The sequence below is a fragment of the Leptonotus elevatus genome, chromosome 13, assembly GCF_054856555.1.
Source record: "Leptonotus elevatus isolate MCC_2025b chromosome 13, RoL_Lele_1.0, whole genome shotgun sequence".
Taxonomy (NCBI): Eukaryota; Metazoa; Chordata; class Actinopteri; order Syngnathiformes; family Syngnathidae; genus Leptonotus; species Leptonotus elevatus.
Genome location: NC_141251.1, coordinates 14,107,358 through 14,134,569, shown reverse-complemented (window position 1 = coordinate 14,134,569; position 27,212 = coordinate 14,107,358). Strand labels below are relative to the sequence as shown.

The following is a 27,212-nucleotide window of genomic DNA, read 5'->3' as shown; positions in this document are numbered from 1 at the left end:
AATTAAATCTATAGAAGTTGGCTCAGCATATATTACACAAAACCTCCCGTTTCCTCCCAGTACATGGAATGTAAGCCGAGTTGGACAACCGGGTCTTAAAAATCTCTTTGATTTCCTGGCAGCCCGACGGAGTGAACCAGAGGTGTTTCTACTCGGACGGGTTTTGCTGCAAAGTGGGAGATGAGAAGACGGCTTTGGATGTTGCTTCCTCGGCAGATAGAGAGCAACTGCGCTTGGCTCACATTATCCAAACACACACAGATTGGGCTCAGATCAGCATGCAGCTCCAAGCTTTAAAGCGTGACACTATATGCCGCGCGCTGCCTTGAAAAATACACACAGGCTATTAGTATGTGTAAGGGCAATATGGCTGCGAGAGTATGTCTGTGCCGTGATTGCACCTTGGTGAGCAAGCATCCGATGTGATGAAAGGCTTTTGTCATCTGCTCTGAGCGCATCAGAGCTCCCGGTGGAGTCAGTGACAGGCTTTTTTTTTTCCGATTGTATAACGCTGAATAAAAGGCTACAGTGCATTCATCTCAGCTTGCTTTGGGAAACATGGAGAGGCTCAGTTCCTGTCACACGCTATCACGTTATTACCACTCATCAACACTGTTTCCGTCTTTGTTCCTTTCCCTCGCAATATTTCTTCACTCACTCAGTTACTCACTGACTGACACATTCTCCCATTGTTCAATCGAATCAAGGCAATATCGAAATATTTCATTCTCTCATCCATCCTTCCTTCCCCGTTTTGATGTCATTTCTTGGTTTTCGTTGCTTTATTCCATTCATTATTCCTAAATGGCCCTTCCTTACGCTATCTACTCACTCAGTAACTCCCTTGATTCATCCATATTATTTTTACAACTTTCTACCCCTCATTCTTGCCATCACCATTTCTTATTTTATATTTTCTTCTTTATGATTTATTTCACCTTAAAGATGTTGTCGCATAAATGAATCACTTCCTGTTTATCAGCTTGCCAAAAAGGTACACAAGTTTGACTGCAGCTCTGTGTCCTCAGTCCTGTGGCAAGCACAGCTCGTACCCGTATGTGTCATCTTGAAAATGTAGTCATTCTACATTAGAGAGGTTGTTGAAAGTTTGTATCCGTAGAGCAGTGGTTCTCAACCTTTTTTCGGTGAAATGTTTTTTTCTGCCAATTACGCCCTAACCAGCGAAAAGCATTTCTAATTGAAGAAGACAAAAATGAAAACAGAGTGCTGTGCCATCATTGTCTGATTTATTATTAAAATTTGGAATTCTATTTGTATTTATGTAGTCTCTTGAACTATTTGGAAATAAAAATATACAACACAAAAAAGAAATGATTTAATTATAAATAAAGATTTGTGCACATACAGATTATTATCAACATAAAGTGTCATCTTTTGGGATCACAGTAAATCTCTGTTCTCAAAAACAAATAACTGAGTTTTAAATAAAGTTTTCAAGTAGTGATGGGTGATTCTAGGTGGCATATGACAAGTTGGGTCAAACCATTCTAATATGGGGGAAATGCTGGGTTTTTAAGTCACTGAAATTCAATTGCCTACTGAATATAAAATTCATTATATTAACCTTTTTTTTTTTTTAAGAAATATTTACATATACTTTTAAAATATATTTTAAAATATCATCCCCCCCCCCCCCCCCCCCCCTGCTATGTGAAAACACTTATGTCCGTTTTTTTTTCTTTTTGTTTTTGGGATAAAACTAAATACAGATATCGCCCCCCAAAAAAGGAAAAAAATGGACATAAGTGTTTTTCACATGGCAGCGACTATATGCAAAGAGCAAATAGCCGAATTTTGTATCTTTAAATTGTGCATGTGAAAGGCCGCAGCAAATCAGTCGGTGCCACTGTAGCGGAGGTGAAATGAACAAAGGTGATGCAATTTGAGTCACCGTAATGACGGGACAGTAGCAGATGGGACCGTAAAATGTGTGTCATTTGTTTTCACTCCCTAGTCTCGTATTCAACAAAAATGATCCAGGTCAGACTCTTCAAATCTCGAGCTTCTTCAAATTTCTGTAGCTCAAATCCTGCACTCGTGTTATTTACGTTTTACCGATTTTACATTGACGCTGGATACAGTCACTAAAACTATGAGTAGGTGAATGCGCAACAGGGACACGCTAACGCACAACCTCTCAGCAAAATTTATTGTAAAAGTGGAAAACCGTAGGCCAAAGATAAGGGCGTATTGTCCTTCATAGAGTACAGTCCCATCTGTAGTAGTTAAACCGTGTATTCTCACATTCTACATGCCTGCAACATATGCCTAAACATGTTCACAGATGTGCTTAAAGTGTATCGCTACATCCGCCAAAAGTGACTGCAAAGGTGTGAGCCAACACGCTCCATGGCGATCGCATCACTAACACACTGTGGTCTTCTCATTTCCCTGCCCCAAGGGAAAGCCTTGTGAAACCAACAGACTTCATTTTCACCCCTCACAGGGCTGCTACGGCCCCTCATAACCTCTGTCAACATATTACGTGTGTGTGAGACAAGTGTGTGTGTGTGTGCACACTGTGGCTTTGACACTTCCCAAGCAGTGGGGGGGTGGAGGGCGGGTGTTTCTGTCACAGACATTTGCTTGTGGGGGGCAAGGAATTGGGAGTATGGAGTGTATTAACAGCCATGTAAACAATTGTCAATTGTAAAGTCAGTGAAACAGTTGGCGAGAACACAACAGCCCCTATGGATCCGAGGGCTGGTTTCATATTGTCAGCACCGAGGCTCACCGAGGAGATGAAATGATGGAAACCAGCTTGTGGGCAGCCACCCTCATCATATTAGTAGAGAAGTGTAACCAGAATCAATTTCAACGCGGTTTTGCTGTCTAAAACCACAGCTGCCTCACTGCTTGCAAATTATATGTGCCTAGGCAAGCACGGTGTCAATCAAACATTACCCAATGGGATCATGTTATTCTGTAATAATTGATTTACTACTCAGATTTTTATAGAGCTGTCCTGTTTGATGGGAAACTTGGAATGGAGATGCAAGGATTAATCCTCCTGTTAGGTTGCTTTCTCAGGAACAGCAATAATGTTCCTGGGTCAATTTGACCCAGGATATATTTAATGATAAAACAAAACAAAAAACACTACAAATAATTATTAACCGCTTTCAATGCAAACATTTAATTTGAGCCATTATAAACAAGTTTCATCATGAATCACTACTATTTGTAGTCCTTTCATTTTGAAATGGGTCAGTTTGACCCGAGCTATGTTTAATGTTCCAACAGCATGAGAAAAAATAAATCATTGCTCATGATTAACAGTTTTCAATGCAAATATGCAAAAATGAACCATTTTAATTGTCTGTTGATTGATGAAGGCATCATTATGAAAAAAATACTAGTTTGTAGTTCTTTAACTTGGAAATGGATCAACCTGGTTTATGTTTAATATTGCTAAAGCATAAACATTGGTAAGCATTTTAATTGAAAATACTGTATGTCAAAGAAAAAAAGGGAGAAAAAATTCATAGCAAAAACAACAAATTTGTCAACTTTAAAATGGGTCAATTTGACCCAGGCTATGTTTAATGTTCCAAAAGCATTCCAGTAAACATCTAACATTTAATTGGAAATATGTCAAAGTGATGTGAATGTTGGGTTACTTTGACCCAGTATTTGCTCAATGCTCCAAAAATATCCAGACAAACATTCGTATAACTCCTTATTGACTGATTTCAGATATCGGTTGGCAAATATGTTGAAATGAACCGTTTTTTTTATCATCTATTGCTGCCACGTTTGATAGCAAAAAGCCAACATTTGTTCTTGCAAGTGTGTCATTTTGACTTGCAACATCAACAGGAGGGTTGATCAATTTATCGCAAAATATTTTTGATCTTTTTCAGTTAAAAATTGTCCAAATGCTCTGAATTTCAGATCTTCAACCGTATATATTCTTCGATTTCTGTAGTCCTCCATGAAAGCGGACTGATTATATTTGCTTTGAATCGATGAGCAGCGATGATTTTTGCCCATTTTCCTCACCTTTCAAACCGAACCAGTAACTGTTTCAGATCCTTCCGCACATGCTCAATATGGTTTAGATCAGGGCTCTTCAAAATAGTCCACAAATTCTTTGTGTCTTTCTCCTGTTGAAACAAACTGCCTGCTATTGGGTAGCACAAATCACTCCTGAATGTCTCTAAACTCTAAACAAAGAAACCTTGCGGGCCTGTGGCCATTGTGGGCTTCCCTTTCTTTAAAGAACCAACAATTTATTGCCACGTAAATAATTTAGTGAATTTGATAGTTGGGCTTGTTCTCAAGTGTTTTATTTAAAAGCAGGACCTAGTATGGGGAGAAAAATGCATTGTAAGGAGATTGGTTTGCTGTTCACAATGAAAGCCATCAAGAAATGCATGACAACATAATACAGTAGTGCTAAAGCAAAAGAAAGGGTAGAAACGAGTGCCAAAAGTGGCATGAAGACGAGGAGAGGTCTAAGTGATAGCGAGTGAGGACGAGACGAGACGATAATAGGCAGCGTCCATGAGATGTGACACATCAAACGCTCAACGACGTCAGGGGACCCAACAATGTCTCAGGTGTCCGTGTGATGCATCGGATGCAGCAGCAAAAGGCAGCTGATTGCCCGTCTCCAACCGTGAGGATAATGAAATGTTCTGAAGCACACCTGGCTGCCATCCTTTGCGGGCTAAATGTGTTCGTACATGTTGCGGTCTTTCCAATCAGCATTTCTTTGTTTGTTTGAGCAGTATCAGCTTCCCAACAGTCCTTAGAACCACAATGTCAATTCACAGCAGAAAGTGTTATCATTATTTTCCTCCATCTTCATAGAGCTGCTGCTGTCCATGAGTATGGTTTGAACATGTAAACAATGTCGTGATTGATTTAAAGAGATGTAGACCTCACACAAAGGCACAGAGCAATGTTCAGATGCTGTCATATGGAAGCACACCTGGGTAGGTACATTTGAGTGCAGATATCTTAACACCACTTGGTCAGCACATATTATTTACTGCATCATTAGAACTCTGGAAAAACAGTTTTGCAAGTTGACGTAATCACAGTTGTTTGCTTTTGTGAAGCATGAACAATTATTAGGGATGGGCGGGATTCAAATTTTGACACCCTTTTACCGTCTCCTCACTATACCGGAGTATACAATAATACTGGCACTAATTTAATATCACTAAGTCCTTAAGTACTGCAAAAAAAATTATGACGTTCATTAGAAACTGCGGGATACCGTATTTCCGTAATGCCGTCTCTAATATATTGGGTCCTTATGTACTGCATAGTTTTTCTTTTTTTTAATGACAGCGTTAAAACACTTGTTATTTTCAGAAATGGCGGGATATTATCGTAATACCGTCACAAATGTAAGATCATATTAGATTTGTTTTTAGAAATTGTAGGATACCGTATTAACATAATACCCCCCAATGCTAGTGGCTAGCTGGCAGCAGCGATGTATCCGTGCCATTTTAATTAATGACAGCAGAATAAATTTGTGTGTGTGCTTTTTTTTTTTAGCAGTCTTAATTTCATTAACGAAAACCAAATAAAATATGTTCAACACACATTTTTCACTGGACGAAAACTAGACTAGACTAGACGAAAACCCTCATTAAACAATAACTGGAACTATACAGTCTGCATTTTCGTCGACTGTTGAAAAAGAGACGAAAATGTACTTCACTTAATAAAAACTGGACTAAAATCTATGGACATTTTAGTTCATGAACAAAGACGAGACAAAAATTATATGATTTTGTAAAATACCGTCTCTGCTAATCTGTCACTGTAACGCTGTCATGTGACACAGTGTGTCACACCCCCTTTCAAATCTGCAGCTAGCAAGTGCAACATGCACAAACACATGGGACAGGAGGTGGATTCACGGTGAAAGGTAAAAAAAAAAAAAGAAGAAAAAAGTAAAGTACATAGTTATAATGCAACATTAACCCAATGGCTAGAATGTTCCAACAAGAATGTTTATCCGACCGGTAACTAATACTGGCTAACTTACTAGCTCGTAGCATGGAGCCATAGTAATTGTGTATGAAGTTGTTTTTCATAAAAAAGATGACATCCTTGTATGCAAAATAGTTTTTGATCCGAAATGCTCATTATCTGCTCACAAAAAATATACAGACTAAAACTGACTAACTATACTAACACATTGACAGTTGCTGTTGACTAAAACTAGACAAATTAAATTATGTTTTCTTTGACTAAATTAAAGACTAAAATTCTAGATTTATAGTCGACTAAAAGTGGACTAAATAAAAACGGGATGAGGTTGACTAACTGATTAAAAACTAAAAAGCATGATTGAAACTGGACTAAAACTGAGACTTTTAAAAATGTCTGATAAAATAAAACATTTTTGGGGGGGCAAATGAAATTAAGATTTTTGTATGGTGTTTTGTTGATGTTGGTGCATTTGGAGATGCGAAGATTCTGCCCGACTGTGACTGCACATAACATAACACCACCACTGAATCTTAAACGTTCTCACTGTGACAAGCACAGAGAGCTGTTTTGTTTCTCCTCCATTGCCGCTTATTGCGAGATGTGGGGCAGTTATCTAGTGACAGCTCTTGTAAGTGGCTGGAGTGATAACTGGAGAACAACAGCTCCAGATTCTCATCTGAGAGCACTAATATGATGAGACGGCGACTGGGTACGCGAGGGCAGGCGATATAATTAAGGTCTCTACCCAGAATGTAATCTTTCAGGAAGGCGAGCGGGGCAGATGATGGGCGCACACAGGGAACAAAACACTCTCCATCTGGGAGAAGCGAGACGTAGGCCTGAGAGCCGCTATTCCGTTGGGGACGCGGGGGGTGAGAAGTAAGGTAAATGGGAGGTAATGCAAGGCTGGTAAAGCCAGACAGCCTCAGCTGAGTGGCTCCCGAGCTATTCAACTCAATCCTCTATGGAGCCCCCATCAGAACTTGTTACGCCTTCTGCCCTCGCCAAGAAATAATGCTGCTACCAGGGATGGAGAGTGGAAGGGAGAGCCGTAAAATAGAATGGGAGTCGAAGGTAACAGATGTTTATCTCACATAAAGAATTGAAGAGCACATCGCAAGGATTATCAAAGGCTGTTTTGCAATACTACATTTGCTTCTTGACATATGCATTTCCAAATGAAGCCCATGATGATACGTTATTTACAAACTCCAATACCAAAGAAGACTGTGTAAGACGTAAATAAAGCAAGCCCGGCAACAGCAAGACGATGCCAAGCTACATTCGGCACGTGTGACTTTGTAGTAAGAGTCCCTGCCAGCAGTCCAGACCTGTCTTCACATTGGCAATTTGTTAGTAGCACAAAATACGACAACGCAAACGAAAAACTTCAAGCAAGAAGGGGGAAAGAATGCCACATACAAGGCTTCATCAATTCAGTGTTTAGAAGGAAAGGTGCTGTAACGAGAACATATTTGCAAAACTGCATTCATCAGTTTAAACATTAGATATCTTGTCTTTGTAGTGCATTCAATTTGATATGCGTTGAAAATGTTATTTTTTTTTTTTTTTTACAAATCATTGTATTTACACGTCACACTTTATTGAACTATGTGTCTGTGAGAGATAGACTGCTATGTTTTTTGTTGTTGTCAGGGCCGTTACCGATTATTAATATTAGTCTAGGAGGCCGATAACCAATATTTGGAGCTGATACTCATTTTCAGTAAAAGAGAAAAAAATATTGGCATCAACATTTAATAAAGAACTAAATGCCTTAAAACATGTTTATTTAACAACTTTTCAGATTTTCTAAATATATATAGTTTTTTTTTTTGACATATTGAAATTTTTAACAAAACTTTTGGGGTGCTCCAGGCTCGTCAGTATGTCTTAAAAAGTGAAATGAAAACATATGCACTTATTTGACCAAACTGTCAGAATAAATTTGCGCTGTTATTCTCCCCGAAGATAGGGTGAGTGTATTGCAATAGGTTACATAGCATGGTGGTGTGTCAAATACAACAACAATCCTGATGATGCATTCAAATGCATTTACAAATAATGATAAAATTATTCACCATATTTATTAAATGAATGTCAGTTGGAAAGTTTCTGAATGTTAGAGATAAAATAATTGCATCATAATAATCATAACTTTCAGAGTTAATTTTAAATTTAGAACACGTGGAAATACAATCTTAAACACTATTCTGACGGATCCTGGTAATTTATATAATCTACAGTATATGTGGATGGTTATGCTAAATATGAATAATTCTGGCGTTTTGTTGTTGTCAAAATAGCAAATATTTCATCATATAATCAATCTGCCATTTACCTGCATCATTTATACCCATCGTAAAAGAACAACTACCAATTTTAGAACAAAAAAATCTTTAACAAAACATTTGGCCAGGGTATGAGTGATCGCAACTGTGTGTGTGTAAAGATGTGCATGCAAAAAGAACAATTGGTAGTTAAAGCACATACCTTCAAAAATAATGGACATTTTTTTCTTGTAGATGGTAAAGTCAGTTTCCAGGAAGACGCAGAAAATGACTCGCGTAATCTGCACAGAAAGAGGATGAAGAAAAACAATTAGTTCAAAAGTAAACTCAGCATGTTCAATAACAGAGTAACCAAGCGGAACATTTTGGATATTAAAACTTTATGCATTAGCAAGACAATCAGCTTCGTTCAGGAGTCTGATTAGGTACCATCCCTATTGAGACCACCTGAATTAGCCATTTGAGAGCGCTTTTAGCAAATAGTGGAGCACATAACCAGAATTAGTAGCACCAAAAGGGTGCACGTTACAGCAGAGCAATATCCTTCAAGACCACAAAAGGAACAAGCAATTTAGAAAGCTTTCACTGAGCATGCAATTTACTAAATTAAAACGGCAAATACATGTTTTTACCACACATGTGGGAGTCATAAAGCCACAATTACATTTATATTGGTATCTTTAAAAAAAAGCAAACCAGCTTGAACACTAAAAACAAAGTTACATAATTTTGTTTAATTTTAAAATTTACAACTGTGTTATGAATGGTCAAATAAAATACAAATGTATGGACACAGACATAATATAATAGAGCCATAAACTCAGCCCAATAAAACGCTGGCTGCCAACTGTCCAACATGATCACTTGTAATAAGTGAAGTTGAAAATGGTTCCCTCTCCCCTCCCCCTTCCTCCCCCTTGCTGCCTCTCCCTCCTCGCCTCTCCCCGCCCGTCCTCCGCCTCCCTGTCCCTTCTCCCACGTCACCCTTCCTCCTCCTCCTCTCCCCCTCTCTCTGCGGCCCTGCCGCTGCCCCTTGCTCTTCTTGTCGTCTCCTTCCCCCATCCCTTCCCTCTCCCCTTTACGCCTTCCTTCCCCTCCCCTGGGCCGGGGGCTCCATCCGTGGCCCGGGTCTCGGCGCTCCGGGGGCCGGGGGGGTGTAGGTTTTGTGTTGTGCCCGCCCCGCTCCGGTGGACATCCTGGCACCTCGGGCGGGCCCCAGTATCCGGGCTGGTCCCATATGCCCGCCGGGGTCCCGGTGGGGTGGGTGGGGATTTGGTGGGCGGGGGCAGGAGGCGCACCCGCCCACCAAATCCCCAAATCCGGTTGGGGGGGTGGGGTGCCATCGGTTGGGGCAGACCGCAGTATAGAGTAGTGCTGTGGTCCCCTGTCCGTGTCCCCCCCCCCCCCCCCCCCTATTTATTTTTTTAATGCAACACATACACTCACTGACATGCCTGGGAGGCGGGTGGATCGGAGCGTGGGGATATCATGCACCACACACACACACTTGTATATACACTGGGTGGGGTCACATTCAAGGTTTAGGGGTAGAGTTCGCCAGTCGGCGAGCTGGCGGACTCAGTAACAGGGGTTAGCTTTCACTAAGAATGCTGGAGTGACGACCGGGGCCTTTCCCCGCTGGACCTGGGGTTCGGGGGTGCCGGCCGTCCTCCGGTGCCCCCATCTCCCCTTCTGCCCCCGGTGTTCCGTCCCTCCACGCGGCGGGGGTGGGCGCGGGTGCCCTCTCCGCTCCGCTGTCCGACCCCTCTTCGGCGCTGATTGCCTGGGTGCGGGGGGTCCCCGGGGGCTGCCGATTGGTCGGGGTGGGGGGGGGGATGCTGGGGTGGTGGGATGTCTGGGGGCCTGGGGGCGGCTGGGGCTGGGTTGAGGTGGATGGCGGGGGTGGATGGGGGGCGGGGGGGAGCGGGGGCTGTGGACTGGTGGGGTGCCTGGCGGGCCTGCAGTGCCCCGTCCTGCTGCATTGGGTTGGGGGCGCGGGCCGTGTTGGGGTGGTGTGGGGGGCGCTCCTGCTCCTGGGTTTGCTCTCCGGCCGGTGGCCCTGGCGGGGCCCGGGGGTCGTCCTTTGGCGCTGCCGCGGCCTGGGGGGCCCTGAGGTGTTGCGCTTGCTCTGTCCTGGCAGGGGTCGATGGCTCCCCTCTTTGGTGGAGATTTTCATGCATGCCAGATCCACCACACCAGCATCTATCGAAACTCAGACACAATCTGCTTTTTCCTCAGGTCATTGAATCGGTGGAGGCTGGTGTCTGTGGATCTCACTCTGCTTCGTTTGTCCTTCCTTCCTTTTCCTCAGTCTCTTGAGGTCTCCCTGATTTGTTGGAATTTAGATGTTTCTGGGGTTGGTGAAGAACTCTGGTTGGTGGCCCGGTGGGTGGTGTCTGGTCGGTGCTGGATTTCACTTTCCTTTGTTTTCTTTGGTCCTTCCTCGGGTCTCCTGACGGCGGTGTTCGGTTTAGGTGAACGGTATGGGATTTTTTTTAAATAGGTTTTTGGTGAACTAACGAATACACACACTCACACACGCACATACACTCACACACACTAACCCTAACCCTAACCCTAACCCCATACTCACCCACATAAAAAAAAAGAAAAAAAAAAGGAGCAATGATGATGACATTACCGAATGAACAATACTGAGCTCTTTTAAGAAAAAGAAAAAGAAAAAGAAAAAAAATGGCCTAAAATGATGTTGAGGCTGGGTGAAGCGAGATTATGGAACATGGGGCTAACAGAGTTTTTTTTGTTGTTGACAAAGTTAAACGAGGATACATTGTAAACACGATACTAGGGCTGAACGATTAATTGCATTGGCAATATAATTGCGATTAGCTACAACACGATTTGCGAGGGAACTGTTGGCTGACAAAACAATAGATTTTGCAGGTGCTAGTAATCTGTCCCAATGTCATCTGTTATTTGTACGCAAGTTTAAAGTGGTGAAAATAGCTTGAGAAAAATTTAATAATGCTCACAAACACTCGACTGTGAGAATTTAAGTAAAACTACACCTCTTCCCTTAACTCTGCTGTCAGGCAGTATGCCTTACAATTGAAAATCTGGATTAAACAAAAAAACATTTAGATACATTTGAGCCAGCCTGTTAAGAATTGTTAACTGTGGCACTTTGGTAGGAAATGGAATTGCGGCAGCGTCAAAGGTTAGCAAGCAGCTAGCTAATTCTAAACACCTAAATATCAAATAACTAAAGTAGCAATGTTTTTAACATACTGTATTAACAATTGAACATAATTTTGGGGTTGTGATGTGTTATGTACAGTATATGATAGCAATATAAGACATAACTTGAACAAGTAGTGATTTTTGAGATGAGGATTCTGCCCAAATAAAGCTGCATTATTAACAGAAAATGGCGACTGCACGGCACATTCTCATGAATTTGCACTGTGCGAGTTTGTAAACATATCTTTTAATGAATATTTTGTAGATTTCAAAACAACAACTGACAAAGACATATGCACATAAAATCTCAGCAGGTTTTGACATATTGGATTTAGTTCCCCTTTCAGATAGTGTACATCATTGTTTGACGTTCTAGATGTGTGGACTGCAGCAACATTTCCAAAGAAGATGCACCCTGAAATCAGATATTAGATATAGACTGAATAATGGCAATTTGAAACAAAGATTAGAGTGTCAAAATGGATGCCATTATGGTTATTAGGTAGTACTGCTATGGAGAAATGGATCTCACTAGCTTTCGTCACATTCTGGACCAAACACAAGGATCAAGTTCAAAGAGACCCCCTTCTGCTTTTCATACAGATACAGATCTATAAATAGTTCCACCATCGGGGCTTTGTAGTAAATGTTAGGGGTCACTTCAGGATGGGAACATTTTATTTGTGCTAGGTCTCCAGAGGACGATTGCTCATAAAATGTTGCCTCACTCTCAACCGCCAAAGTATTAGGGAAATGAAACATTTGGAGTTGTGTACACATTGACAAACTATGTATGAATAATAATAAATCCTATGACAATGTTCTGTGTACAATTTTGCAGGATAGTAGCTCCCCCGGAATTCCATTAGTTTTTATGGAGCCTAATCCCGAAAGTGATTGCCCGCTGTGAAACGAATCATAAAGGTAAGCCTTATAGTGAAACACAAAGACTGCTTATGAGCCCATGCTCGCCGCGTGTAATAAGATGTTCTGTTACTTAACCTGTTCATTTAGTTCATTTCAGTCGGGCCGGGCCCACTGGCACAGACGGGAAAATGAGGTGGAGGAAGACAAAACACACCAGAGGGGACAAACTGTCGCTTTACAAATGAAATGACTGCAAGGATCAGATTTAATCGTGCAGAAATCGAAGTGGGTGCAACATTGGTAATGATGTTGTTTCCAATCAAACACTTAACCAAGGAGTCTGAGAATACATTTAATCCATTTTTTTGTTTTGTTTTCGGGTATTACAGTAGATTTGGCTAGTGATTCCTTAATGTTGCTCAACAAAGGCATCACAAAAAACAGCCCTGAAGCTGTGTCGTTCAAGGTTTTGAGCAAAATCATTGTTGCATCACTTATTCCAAAAGACAGACTGCCTGTTTCGTGTTTTATTGTGAATTTGCACCAGATGACAGTAAACAATGTCAACATGTTATTTAAAATGTGGCAGTAAAATTAATACAAGTTTTAGGACAGGAGCAGTTTGACTAAAAATGGATTACTTATATAGGGTTTCTGCAATTATAGGCAAGTTGACAAATATGTTTACCTAATGCGAGTATGTTTGTAACTTTAATTTATAGTAATTTAAACAATTGATTGAAGTTAAAAAGGTATACAGATAAATAGAGTGCAGAACATTCGGTCAAATTTGGTTCCAGGTAATCTTCTGCCACTCGGTGGCATTAGCATTCCATGTTGGACGTTGGTGACACGAACAGTATATTTTGATTTTCAAATTAAGAGTTAAATTAAGAATAAATTAATTGGAAATTGAAGGAACTTGTGAACTCCTGCCCATTTTGTTCATTCTAAATTACAACTAGCCCCCAGTCTCCCTAAATGTATCGAAAATAAATGCGTTTGGACATCGTTTTTAATGCTTTTTAATGCCATTTAAGGGCTTAATTTTTGCAAAATCCATTTAAAGGTTTTTAAATAACCTGTGGAAACCTTGTATATATCAATTATTGTGAATTAAAATTCAAACAATCCAGTCCAGTCATAGGTCCCAAAATGGATGACGAAAGCATTTAATTTCTCATCTTAAAGGAAGCCAATGAATGATACAGAGCACGAGATCCCAATATTACCTAACAGTTGATCTTTATACCTAATTACTAAAATTTAGTTTTAAGTTTTAAAAGATGACAAATGCAGTCAGAGTAGAGTAGAGTGTGTGCGTAGTTAGGTACACTACGTGCGCCACTCCCCACAACCACCAAGGTTGAAAAAGTTAATGGAAGACTAATTAGAAAGCTGGGTTCCCCGCATGCCACCGCACCTTGTCATTATTCATCCCTGATTGGAGCGTCTTTGCCAAAGGGTGAGCGCAACATGATTGGATCCCATGACTGCTTCAGGCAGGGATGGTCATCTTGACAAAAATCTTCCTGACAGTAAAGTCTGTACTTTAGTGTCTCAAGTAGATTATAAACGTTGACACAGCCTCTTGATGTTTACTATCCAGCATTATACATAGCTATGAGTATATTTACATATAATCCAGAAGAAGATTGCACATTGTGCAAAGCACCGATTGCAGGCAAATTCCCATATATGAATATTGCTGTATAGTATGTTATAAATTATGAATTTGGCAATATATTATGCATGGAACATTATTGAGCCATTAGTGCACCAAGGGCATATTACTGTCAGAATAACTGTTAAATCAATTAATGTACAGTAATGTATGCAAAGATTGCATGTTTTGACTCAACCAAAACAAACCGTGGCTCAGTCAATTGCACCAAAATGTATTGCAAAATCCATTTTATTTGAAAACTGTTTACTAACCAAATGTATGTTGTGGTTGTTTTGGTATTGTAAGTTTGCTTAAGTTGACAAAATGACACTATGCTTACTTCAAAATAAACACTTTCAATAACTGATACGCTCAATCCATATGGAGTTTTATGGTGAACATATTATTTTCCTTTTTTTGTTGTACTGTAAATTTGTTTGATGATTTTGGCAATTCCCCGCATTGATTAGACACGAGTCCAGGTTGGGCTCCGATGGAAGGATTGATGGATACATTCTGGTCAATACCAATGCTGGTAAGGGCATTTGAGGCATAAACCACCTTGGGTGGCAGTCTAATACATTTCTTAAGCACTGAATATATTAGGAGATAATTACCAAAGGCACATCTCATGCGGAGAAAATAATTTGTGCTGTGATCAGTACATGGAATGACGAACGTTGTTCATGACTATATGGCACCAAAATAAGACATGCTTGTTTGTATTCCCATTTTGATTTCTCAAGAAGAGGGAACCGGTTGCCCTTGCATGACTATTCCTGCTACTGCTGTTTGACATATTTGATTACTGGATGCCATCATTAAATATTTGCTGAAGCACCATGAAGAAGAACAATAAAGGATATTTGCAGAACTCAGTAATCATGCTTAGCTTTTGGGCAAGGTTGTGCTGGGCAGGCATCGGGTGAAAGCGCAACCCGGGCAGGTCACCAACACTTCACAGTCACTGAACATAAACAATGTAACTTTTGTAATGTAGTAAGTTAACACATACACACTAACACAATCCAATCCAAGGGCTGTAACACATTTGTGCCTTTATAAAGATAACTGGAAAGGCACTCAGTGGAGCGGCGACTTCTGTCAGGACCAAAGCAACCAACCAAAAAGGGAGGTAATACACATCTTTTTGTAACAGCATCTCTAGCTTGATGTGGTGGTCACTCTCTCACTTGGTCCTGATATCATTGAGCCGTAACGGCACAAAATGAAAATAAAATCGGTCTCCACCTCTTCCTTTGACAATCTAAGCTACGTCTGTTCCAAGTATAATATAATCACAAAATAATTTTTTGGTAATATTCAGTGCTAACTGGACTAACACAAGAACAGCTGTAGACAGAATGTTGGATACAGCTCTTGTATTAGAGCTCATTATGTTATGCAAGTGCACCCAAATGTTGTGGCCAACGAGTGTAAATTATGATACGGTTTAATCATATCACATTCTCCGTATATGACAAGCATCGTGTGTGTTCATACATGGATAGCGTGTGTCACTGTTGTCGAGACGAAAATACACCAGCGAATTATTCTGCCGCTAGAAATATCTCCTCATAAAAGACTCCAGCATCAAAGGCATCTTTGTTGTCTACAATGTAGGTTTGGTTGGAGGGCTCACTTTGAGGCAGGCGGACCACGTCCAGGCCTTTCTGCTGATGTAATTACACACACCTGCGTCTCCTGGTTCACAGAGCGTGTAGCTAGACCGAGAAAAGTGGGTGCGAAAAAAACAAAAACAACAACTTGCAGGCCATTTTCTAATCAGAAGAGCGTAAACAAATGAGCATTTTCTTGTAGTGGGGGGAAAAAAAGCCAACTGCATGTTCTATCCAGGTTGTGGTCATCTCTGTGGCAGCATCCTCGGTGTGGATGGATCTCATGCAGAGTTTTTCCCGCCTGGATCGTTAGTGACTTCCCACACTATCAGTTAATGTGCTGTACGAGTGTTAGGCTACTTATATATTTATTGACATTTTTATTGTCTGTTGCATTTCTGATGTATAAAAGGTCTACATGATTAAAATTATATTTAATTTAAAGTGAACAGCTATAACTGTTTAGCTACATTGCAGTTATGCTTCTGGGTCAAACCTCATTTTGTCATATAGTTTGGATTTAGGTCGAACTGCTTTCTCACCTCAACAATCATAGAGTTTCATAGACGACCAACTTAACCGCACCAAGAGGGTGAAAAAAAGAATAGTTTGAATAAAACTGAACAAAAGTGTGCTAGAAAGACATTACGGATGGATTAATACTAGAATTCCCCAAAACAAATGAAGTGCCTATACATACAGTCTACGATTATATATTAGTTTCAATTCACCTGTATTTCCAGGTGACAACATATCCGATAGTACTGCACAGGCATTGAACAAATGACAACCCATATGCAAAGACATCCAAAATGCACTTAAACAGCAGTGACAGCACAGAAATGAGCAGTAGTTGACCTTCAGCTCCTCTCATCGGGGGGTTGCCACAGCGAGTAACTCGCATAATTTGTTTGGCACTGTTTTTTTTTTACTGGATGCCCTTCCAGACTCAACCTTCCCACTTACTCAGCTTGGGAAAGGCACTGGGTGTTTATTAGACACTGGCTGGGAATCAAAGCTGCGTTTGTTGCACACAGTGCAGCAAAAACACATAAGCAAAAAATAATATATACATACGGTTGAGTTGGCCTGGACTGACTCTTCCCTCATTGGTTTAAATGACATTACTGACTGCAGTTTGCAGTTGTTGTTTTTGGCCCTTTTGTGTAGTAACTTTACTACATTTAGACCATATTTAATGCTTATTGTTTCTTTAGTTTAGACATATAGTAGGTGTCTTTTTAAAAAGGTTGGCTGCAAATTGGTGTCTATTTGGCACATACCTCCAAAGTTTGATGACGTCAGGATCGTACAGAGAGCATAGAGCCAGCCGATTTGTCAGTTTAAGTTGCAATAACATTGGCAAATATATTATCAATCTCAGATTTAACATAGGAAGAGGGCTTACTTTCTATTTTGAGGATATCGATTTTTAAGATTTTTTTTCCCCCACTTTAGGGTGTCAGTTGAATGTATTGTAAAATCCAGCCTATGACTCCTCCTTGACATGAATGTTTTGCTGCCGGTCAATGTGACATCCCATGTTATGATAAGGTGGCTTGGGCCACTTGGGGGAAGCTGTGAGAAGCTTCTCAATTTGACTTTGATTGACCCCGGGCAGAAGCTCCACCTGCAGCAAGCTGGAGCATTATCATTTCAAAGAAGGCCTCAGAAAAGGTTGTCCCTTTGAACAAAACGCCTCCATCCATACATCAAAGCAGACGCCTGACATTGGACTCAGAGAAATGATGGTTACTACCAAAGCCCCACAAGAAAGTGCTGGACTGAGGAAGCTGAACTCCCAAAGCCGATCAATGTTAGATACTGAATAAATCACAGAGAGGGCAGTAGGACGGCCAGTGCAGTCACTTAAATATTGCCGAAAAGACGACAAGAGTTTTGCAAAAGCTTATATACAAAATTATGCATGAGTGCTCAGCACAGTGTGACTAAATAGAAGTGATAACGTTCTGCTAAGCTGCCTGCTTATTTCATCAGTGTAAAACATCACAAAGCGGCTCCTAAAGCTGCATGTAGAACAGAATATCAAACATTTTGACAGAAAAATGCTGTCTCGCCAGATTCGGAAAAACACATGCGATAATATATCAGCAATTTGTATGTTAATTCGACAAATCTGTTATTTTTCCACACATTTGAGCTCAGCTCAGCACGTGTGAGGCACCAAACATTTTATTGCTCATTCAAGATGATTTGAAGTGAACAACAGAGCTTCTGCCAACTCTATCCAAAGTTCAGAAACACTTCAACAAATTCAGCCGAGAACTACATGTTTAATTTGTCATCGTTTTATCCTTCAATATAATTTTGAACAATTCTATGAAACATATATCAGCTTTCTGAAGGAGAAGGCCAGGCTTTATGGATTTTAGATGTGCCAGTAAGACTTGACTCAATGTCAACACTTCAATTATTTAATGAACAAGATTTGCTCCCCCAAGATCAAAGATTGTGTCAATAACCTCCAACAAGGACTGCATATATTGTTATCACGAGGCAGAAACTGAATGTTTAGAAAGTCATTTAGAATAAGAAAAGAAAAAAACGATTCCCTAACCAGCAAAAAAAAAAAAGAAAAAGACCTGCAGGGGTCCTTGAACGATTCACCATAACACAGCGCGTGTTTGACCAATGTTCTAATGGATTTGTCAATTAATATGGATGGTACAATTCATTATGATGATGGAATGCTCGTGTTTGAGACTGTGGGGAATGTCGTGAGTGCGGAGGAGAAGGATTGTGTCTTTTCAAATCATCAAGATGAGAGGAAGTGCAGCTGCGGACAAGGTCAGAGGGGAATGATGAAGGAAGGACCAATGTGAGGGCTGTATCTCTGATCCATGACTGCATTGGTAATGATATGACCTCTGGACTCCGGCCTATAACGATCTCTGCTGATTAGGGTTCGTGAGCGCATGCGGCTGTCTGTATGCAGGAAGGACGGACGGTGATAAGTTGAAAGGAATAATAATTGGCTGAGCTATTCTTTGCCCAATGTAAATTAAGCTCACCTACCGTACAATCAGTGGAGACTCCATTACGTAAACCTGCAGTTTCAAAAATTCTGCCGTTATAAAGATAATGAAGCTTGGTTTTGACTCAAATTACCTCGTTGTTAGGGGTAAAATAACAGAAACGGCTCATTCTGAAGCAGTCCAGTAGTAAAAAACTTATTATGATCACAAGAATATAAACGTGCCTTGATCATGTAAGTGTTCTTAAAGTTGAAGGGTTCTTACACAGAGCCAGACTGGCACACAAAAAAAGTTGTTAGAACATCCACAGTTATGGTTTCATGAAGTCAATTGCAAACATATCCAGAACCTTGCTCAACACACTCATAATACAAGCAGGTAAGTAAAAAGCAAGGGATCTTAATTTACTAGATAATGCCATTTTATTTGCTGTTGCTTTAGTTTATAGTGTACTGTTTTCTTAAGCATTTGCGAGCTAACAGCCAACCAGAGCTGACTGTTTTGCATACTGACATTAACATAACATATCGAAAAAGCACGACACAAACGTCTTCACAATTCGAAATATTACTGTTTAAGCAGGTTTGTTGCTTGCTTGTAAGATAAACGATGATTTCTCAGCCATGTTTGCTTGCTCTTATATGAAAATAATGGATATAATTGACGTGGCAAGAATCAAAGGTTCTATTCTAAGGGCAGATTCGGACACAATTTGGATTCAAACTGGCTACATAGTGCTGACAGTAATGTCTACATTGTAGATAGATAGATAGATAAATAGATTGATGGGCTGCTTCTTCTAAATTGTGGGCTATTCTCTTGTGATAAAACGGAGGAAAATAATAATTAAATAGCAACACATTGGCCCCAAAATACACTGCACTGTATGCCAGATGGACAGCCCATCCCTGGTTATCTAATTATGTAGTATGTAATGTTCATGGGCAGAACAGTGGGTTCGTAGTTAGCATGTCTGCCTCACAGTTCTGAGGTTTGGGGTTTGAATCTCCAGCCTTTCTGTGTGGAATTTGCAGGTTCTTCCTGTACTTTTGTGAGTTTTCTTCCAGCATTTTCGTTCACATTCCAAAAACATGCATGTTAGGCTCATTAATGACTAAATTGTTTGTAGGTGTGAATGTGGCTGTTTGTACAGATTATATCCTGCCTCTCGGATGAAGTAGGCTAAAAAGACTCCTGCTCAATGAATGAAGACAAGCAGTATAGAAAGTGGTTGGATGGATGTTTTTACTTTTTTTTAGTCTCTTGACATTGAAGCAATTTAAGGGGACGGCCATGCAGAACATATGGTGGTAGTTGCTGTAGTATGATGTTCTCTAAAACTCCAAAACCTGTATTGCTGCGCCAACTGCTTTTCTACGAGGAAAGACTTTAAATGGACTTGGTTTTCATAAAAAAGAGCCGAAGAACAGCTGCTTTGCCTCCACTGCAAAACTGTGCACACACACACACACACACACACACACACGCACACACATTCGTGTGCCTGCCCAGTTAAAGTTAAATTGTGACGGTTGCAACAACTATTAGCGCGCAATCAATCTCACAAAAATGAATCGTTAGGCCTGCCAAAGTTAACAACTTCCCATAAATATATTTCTGGGTGCATACAACATTTATTTTACATGATAGAGAGCTTGTAATACAGGCATCCTATAAGCAAATCATGTTCTCAGAACCTTATCTAAACTGGATGCTTATCCATTGGCACAAATCAAATACAAAAGCTGTTACACTGAGCATTATATTTAAAGACTTCTATATACCAATTCGTCGTCCGTCAGCCTAAACGCCGGCACATCACGCCGTGAAGATGACGAAAATACACACTGCAACAAACAGACATCGACGCTGTGAGAAGTATTACTCCATACCATCGGCAGCAGTAGTCACTATTCCCCAACCGGAAAGCTCTCTATTCGCCACTTCCTGTTGCTGCCCCGTGCGCGGATTCGCTAGCTAACAGCCAATCAGAGTGATCAAATGTCAAGACTGTCCGACGCTGATTCAACATATTGAATCTGCCGAAAACGACCACAGACGCTGCTTTATACAATAATCAGATAGCACATACCGACACCTGGCCACTTCCTGACTTCCGACTGGTGTATAGAGAGGCCTTAAAGGGGTAGTCAACCCCTCAAAAAATCTTGACAACAATATGTTCTATGCAGCCCCACTGCCACGAGTCTAAATACGGTTTTCTGGTTAATATTGTGTTAGTGGAATATGAGTTAAGCAGCAAAATCCAGCAGTTTTGATCAATATTAGAAGAAGGCCATTTTGTTACTTGCTGTCGAGTGAAAATGACATCACAGTTGCTCAGGTCTCAGGTAACAACCAATCAGAGCTCAGCTTCAGAAAACAAGTGAGCTGTGATTGGTCGTTGCATGAGCCCTGAGCAACTGTGATGTCATCTTCAGTCGACAACAAGTGGCAAAATGGCCGCCCCCTGAGATGGATAAAAACGGCTGGATTTTTTTATATTATTGCTCCCATTGAACACCAATAGGCAGCACTACATGTAGAGAAATGTGTGTTTTATACACATGCATCAGGCCATGTTGACTCATCTGCTCAAAGCACAACGCAGAGAAAGGCTATCCTGCTTGGTGTCAAATCAACGTAACTTTTCCACTTCTCCCGTTCTCCTTTAGTCAATACCTTTTCAGCCTCTGTGATCAGGTCAGTAAAAAAACAACAAGGCCGGTACACAGTATGAACATACGTTCAGCTGAACCTGTTACAACTCATGCGGATGATGGTCCAAAACTATTTTCACACTACTATGGCAAAAGTCTTCAGGGCAGAAACTCATAGAAGCTAGCGGAAAACACAAATGAGATCCACGGATGTGCTTGAAGCAAAATACAGCAGCATATTTTTTTTTATTATTCACAGATAAATCATTTTGATATTTCCCTTCAGAATATGCAGGATATGGAAGAGTCAATGTGTGTTTTTGTGTGCTGCTTTGCCACGTTAACCTTCTCCATCCTGCTGCATGTTTGCCCCGTCTCGGCTCCACTGGCTTTGACTCACTATCTTGGGAAATGTACGGTATGTGCTGGATCGGTCTCTTCTGGGTACTTTAAAAAGCTTCCTGACAAATGGGAATCCAATCACAAGTCCCACGAGCAAAACTAGCTCAATGCTTGAGCATTAGTTTGATTTCCAGGGAGATTCACAAGATTAGAAACCAGCAGTCAATGCAACATAAATGTCCATCATCTGTAGTCATCTAACATAAATCTCAACATTTCTTCAGGAATGGTAACTGTGCAACAATCATCCATAGTCTTCATCTTATGTATGCTTATCTACTTAAATCATAAGCCAGCCTGTATGTACTTGAACATGAAATTGCAGATGAGTGAACGTGTGTAGGCTGTGCTGCCTCTCTTTAATACCTTGAAATGATAACAAGGCCATTTCTAAAGGCTTTATATACATGCGGTGTTTTTTCCCCTTCCCCGTTGAGCTTTATGTTAAAAGGTTATGGAAGACAACTCATTAGAAAGTATTTTACTTCATACAGCATTTCTTTTGAGAAATGCTATCACAGTTTTATCATCACACAGTCAGTGGAACTATTATCACAAACAATGCAGACATTTGAACATCTATACCTGCTCTTGTGCTTTGTTTATATAATTGCATTGTACCCACTCATAATTTACAATACACACCATATCCAACATGAAGGTTTTCACGTAGCCGAGTCCAAAGTTCAGTAGAAGACATGTCATAAAAACACATGTGCTCTCATCATTGACTCCAGGGTCGTCATTGACTTTCAGGGGTCATACTGTATATCCACGTCTGTGGGAGTAATACTTTGTATGCATCGTGTCACGTTATTGCGTTGACAACCTACGTGCCCATAAAAAGCAATGGAGGAAGGCAAAATGCAGTCATTATTTTGAGTTTCTGTCAGCTAAAAACAAAAGGTTTGTTGCACACACTGTGCTGTCGACAGTATTATCTAGCATCAATAACCTCTTGTTTGGAAAAAAAAACTAATGGATTGAACATGATTGACCAGATCGAGTGACTGCAGCAGGTCCCAAAATTAACAATCAATGTACATTATAAAGGTTGAGTTTGCCATTACAACATTTTTTTTGTAAGCCAGGGTTGTCGATATTTGTTGAATGGAACTATTAAGGTAATTTGTCATCTAATTTACTTTTAAAATCAAGTAACACTGTAACTAAGTTACTTTTTAAAGCCAATAATCAGTAATGAAGTTATTCAAGGTAACTGTGGCAATGTTGGCGTTCACATAAACAAATCATCTAAATGTCAGTCTGAGAATAATAAGAAGAAGAAAAAGAAAAAAAAATACAGTTTAGACCTCAAAGACAACAGGCTAAGATTCATAACTTGTTTGAGGGAGGGGGTCAGAGAGCAATCGAGGATCGGGAAATGAAGTTGTAAAGGCCTGTTGCATCTCCTAATTGACAATTGTTGACCAACTTCCACTGCTACCGCTAATATTTAAAAAAAAAAATTCACTTGTAAACAACCCACAATTTATTTATTTTTATGAGCAAACATTCAAATATTATGAGAATAAACAACATGTTACCCGCGCTAGGATGAGATATGTAAAGGAAAACTTAAAACTAAATACAGAGTGCTGTATGGTGGCAGTTTTGACCAGTTAAAGGTCACTTGCAGTTGAAGTTTACTGTCAAGTTACTTGACCTGACTTGAACATAAAATGAAGATTATGCTGATAATATGTACGCCAGTTGGAAAATAATGACCAAGAATACAGCTGCTGCAACGAGGCCTATGCAAGACCTCTATTGTCAGTTGAGGAATTTCTCATACCTATAAAAAGCCGGGCCAGGTCATCAAAATTCTTTATACTGAGAGACCGGCTGAGATTTCTGCATCAAGGTTGGTGGAGAAGATACATATTGTAAAGACGTGTGGATGTCTTTGAAAAGATGGAGTGTCGGAATGTCGAGGTTATTTCAAGCTGCACAAAGTGTCATTCAACCATCACCCCGGAGTCACCTGATTCACATCTTGGACAGAAAGAGTCGTTCACATGAGGACACCATTCAGAGGCCGAAGAACGTTACACTAACGTTAATAGTAAACACAACTCATATAATGGGCAGAAACCAGGTGGCTGAGTGTGGTGTGAAAAAATGCTTTAAATTAGAGGTGCTATTTGACATATTACATAAAATAGGAATGACTAACCAAGGTGGGCAAATCTGTCAAGCAGACCACTCGTCAGATTCGAAATTGGGGATTTTCTGATACTACCCAGGGATGGAACCAACAGGGAATTTGTTGCTTAAACTCACAGTTTAAAAGAGGAAGCCTAAAAGTTCTGCTCACGGGATGGCTGACTGATTATCACACAAAAGTTTGTCCGCAATCATTATTGACCAATGAAAACTTTTCTGTAGTCTCCCAGATTTTACTTTTCTGGGTGGAAAACATCTGCGTAACAGAGGACTGAAAGGCCCAGTTACAAGCTGACACAGTGGTGACACACATCTGACATCTGGATGCCATTTGAAGTGAATCAAATAAAAATCCTGTTCCAGGATGTAACAATGAAAGTTTTTGAATATAACAAATGACTAAAGGCGCATTTTGTACCTTGCTTGATTTTGGATTCTTCCGAATATCTTTTTACAGTCCAGTGAATTCTTTTTCGCTGCTTTACTCAAAGGGCTTGTTATTTCACTAGCATTGTTAAAGACGAAACCAGTCTTCTACGCTGTTAGGATAAATTGTTCACACTCCTACAATAAGAAAGAAAACCACAAAAGGGTTACTGACAGTTGAAACTGTGTACCCGTTGACATGAGCCACTTTGGCCTTATTTGACCTGGCGACGTCTCAAATTCCCGTCAAAAGAACAAGCTTTCACACAAATGAAAAATCTGGGGGAAAAAATATCTAAAAATCTATTTAAATTCTATTTCTATATAGTTTCAGCAAGAGAGACACAACTGCCCGCCCCCAAGTTGAAAAATACAGTACACATATATTGTGCTTTACAACAATATTTAACCATATTTATAATTTCATATGTACCAATGGATGAAATAGTGAAACTTCCGCCGGATCCAATCACTTATGAGAGAGAGCTATATCTATATCTGTCAGTCAATCAGACGACAGTAACGTCACAGCCCCCTCGGCAAAGCTCCTGAAGAGCCGTTCCATTGTAAATACGCTGCCCTGAAAAAGTTTAGTGGAAAAGTGATGACTTAGGGGTGAAGCAAGGGCGTTTCAGTGTGAAACTGATCAAATGGAAAAGCGGATATACTGTATTTTAACCCAATTTTTTCCTGACTACAGGGTTTTACATTCTGATGTCTTCATCTTCTATCCTTCGAGCTTTTACTATTTGATCTATGTTGGAGTCTGTTATTTGTTATATATACAGTAGAATCTTAACAAATGTTTTGACCTTTTCCTTAATCTTAAGAAATTAAATCTTTTTGAATGATCAGTTGAAGAGTCCAACCATTATGGAGTAGGGGACGCAATAAAGTCAGCCTGCGTGTGTACATGTGTTGTTCAGTGGCACAATGAAAAAGTCCATTAGTGGCTCCTAGTCTTTACTCCAAAGTATGCAAGTGTGTCATAAGTGGTGGGGTGGTGGGAGGATGAAGATCTATAATTAGTTTCTAATTCCCACTTTATTAGATGCTGAGAGGGCCACAGTCCTGCCAAGATGAATTTGTCACAGCTTATGAAAGAGGAATTACAAAGCTATTGATTTATTTGAGGAAAGGAACAAGCACAGCTCATTGAACGACATGACCTTAGTTCGGTGTCCTCTTGTCAAGGAGATATAATTTGATATGTGAGGAAAACAAATGAGGGGAAGTCATTGGCATCATAATGTCCGTGTTACTGCACAGCAGGAGGGGGAAAAATTGGTTTACCCAAGCTTGATGTCATTCAACATTAAGTGCATTTACACAATGAAGGCACAACTATCTATACAGAAATAATAATGCTAACGTTTGATGAACATTCTGAGAGCCTCATTACATGCAAAGACGACCACAAACCTGAACGCTGACGCATGTGGAAGCTTAGCTACTAACCGGGCGCAACCAACATTACGCCTGCTAAATGACTCACGTTTTGTCTGTTCTGTGAGGTGTATATGCAAGTGGTTAACACACACAATATGATTTATCAAACCTGAGACAAATTGCGATGGCTGCTTTTGTGCCTTGAAACACCACATTGGAAAGACAGGAGCAAACCAGCATCCTGAAGCGAGAATAACTTTTGCACTCGTGTGTAAATTTTTTAAATGCCATAAACAAACAAAATCAAGATGGACTGACTCGTTTATTTGCCAATGAAATTTTAGCGCTTCTCAATGATTTAAGGATGAAGGAGTCATGCACCCATGCATCAACACTACCTAAAGCGCAAAAGCTAAAGCACAAATCCCTCTTTTAATATAATATATATAATATTTTAATATCATATATTTTTAATATATATAATATAATATAGGCGGCACGATGGCTGACTGGTTAGCACAACCACTTCCCAGTGCAAAGGACGTGAGATCAAGTCCGGGTTTCGGCCTTCCTGGGTGGAGTTTGCACGTTCTCCCCGTGCTTGCGTGGGTTTTCTCCAGGTACTCCAGTTTCCTCCCACATTCCAAAGACATGCATGATGCATGCCAGGTTAATTGAACCTTCCAAATGTCCATAGGTGTGATTGTGAGTGTGGAAGGTTGTTCGTCTCTGTGTGCTGGCAACCAGTTCAGGGTGTACCCTGCCTGAAGCCAGCTGGGATAGGCTCCAGCGCCCCCCGTGACCCTTGTGAGGATAAAATTGATTTTTTTAACCGCTTTTATACCTATTAGTGTTATGGGGTGAGTTTTAAAGCTGCAATCCAATGACAGTAGGCGCATTACACAAATGACTGTTACAACATCGATGCGTTATTGGACCGTACAGCTGTCAAAAGTGGTAAAATAAATACCTTTCAAATTAACCCCAAATACGAACATATGGAACCAATTGACAATATCATCAACATGAGATTTATAGTTTGTTTTGATTAGTTTTGTAAAAAGACAACAGCATTCCACCTACAGTCATTTCTGGATTATAAGCCGCTACTTTTTTCACTTTCATTCGACCCTGCGGCTAATACAAAGGTGCGGCTTATCCATCAGATCACAAGGGGGCACACTATAAAGGAAGCGCAAGAGCGTCAGGCAGAGCAAAACAAACCAAGTGAGACCAAGTACAGTAGCAGAGACAGAACAAGAACAAATTTGTGTCCTCATTATGGAAAAGAAAGTAGCGGTAAGCCGGTGTGGTAACATTAAAACACCTGCGCTTTACATTCGGGTGCGGCTTATATGTGTAACAAACTCCAGTATTCCCCAAATTTAGCTAGCACAGCTTATAGTCAAGTGCGCCTTATAGTCCAGAAATTACTGTAGTTATTGTTATTATTTTAAAACACCATTTAAATTCGTTAATGTTTTCAATTAGATTTTTTCATTAATCTGTTTTAATTTACGATAATAACCTTAATGCACATGCAATTAAGC

The 27,212-nt window shown here is 40.2% G+C and overlaps 1 protein-coding gene across 1 annotated transcript in view; it reads right to left on the bottom strand.

The window, feature by feature from the left end:
- The window catches only part of LOC147163918 (uncharacterized), a 150,721-nt gene that overhangs the window by 33,076 nt on the left and 90,433 nt on the right, over positions 1–27,212 (bottom strand). Inside the window, exon 4 of the mRNA XM_086092196.1 lies at positions 8,473–8,551. Within this exon, the coding sequence (XP_085948322.1) occupies positions 8,473–8,491 (19 nt within the window). The 5' untranslated portion in view covers positions 8,492–8,551. The remainder of the gene's footprint in view (positions 1–8,472; positions 8,552–27,212) is intronic.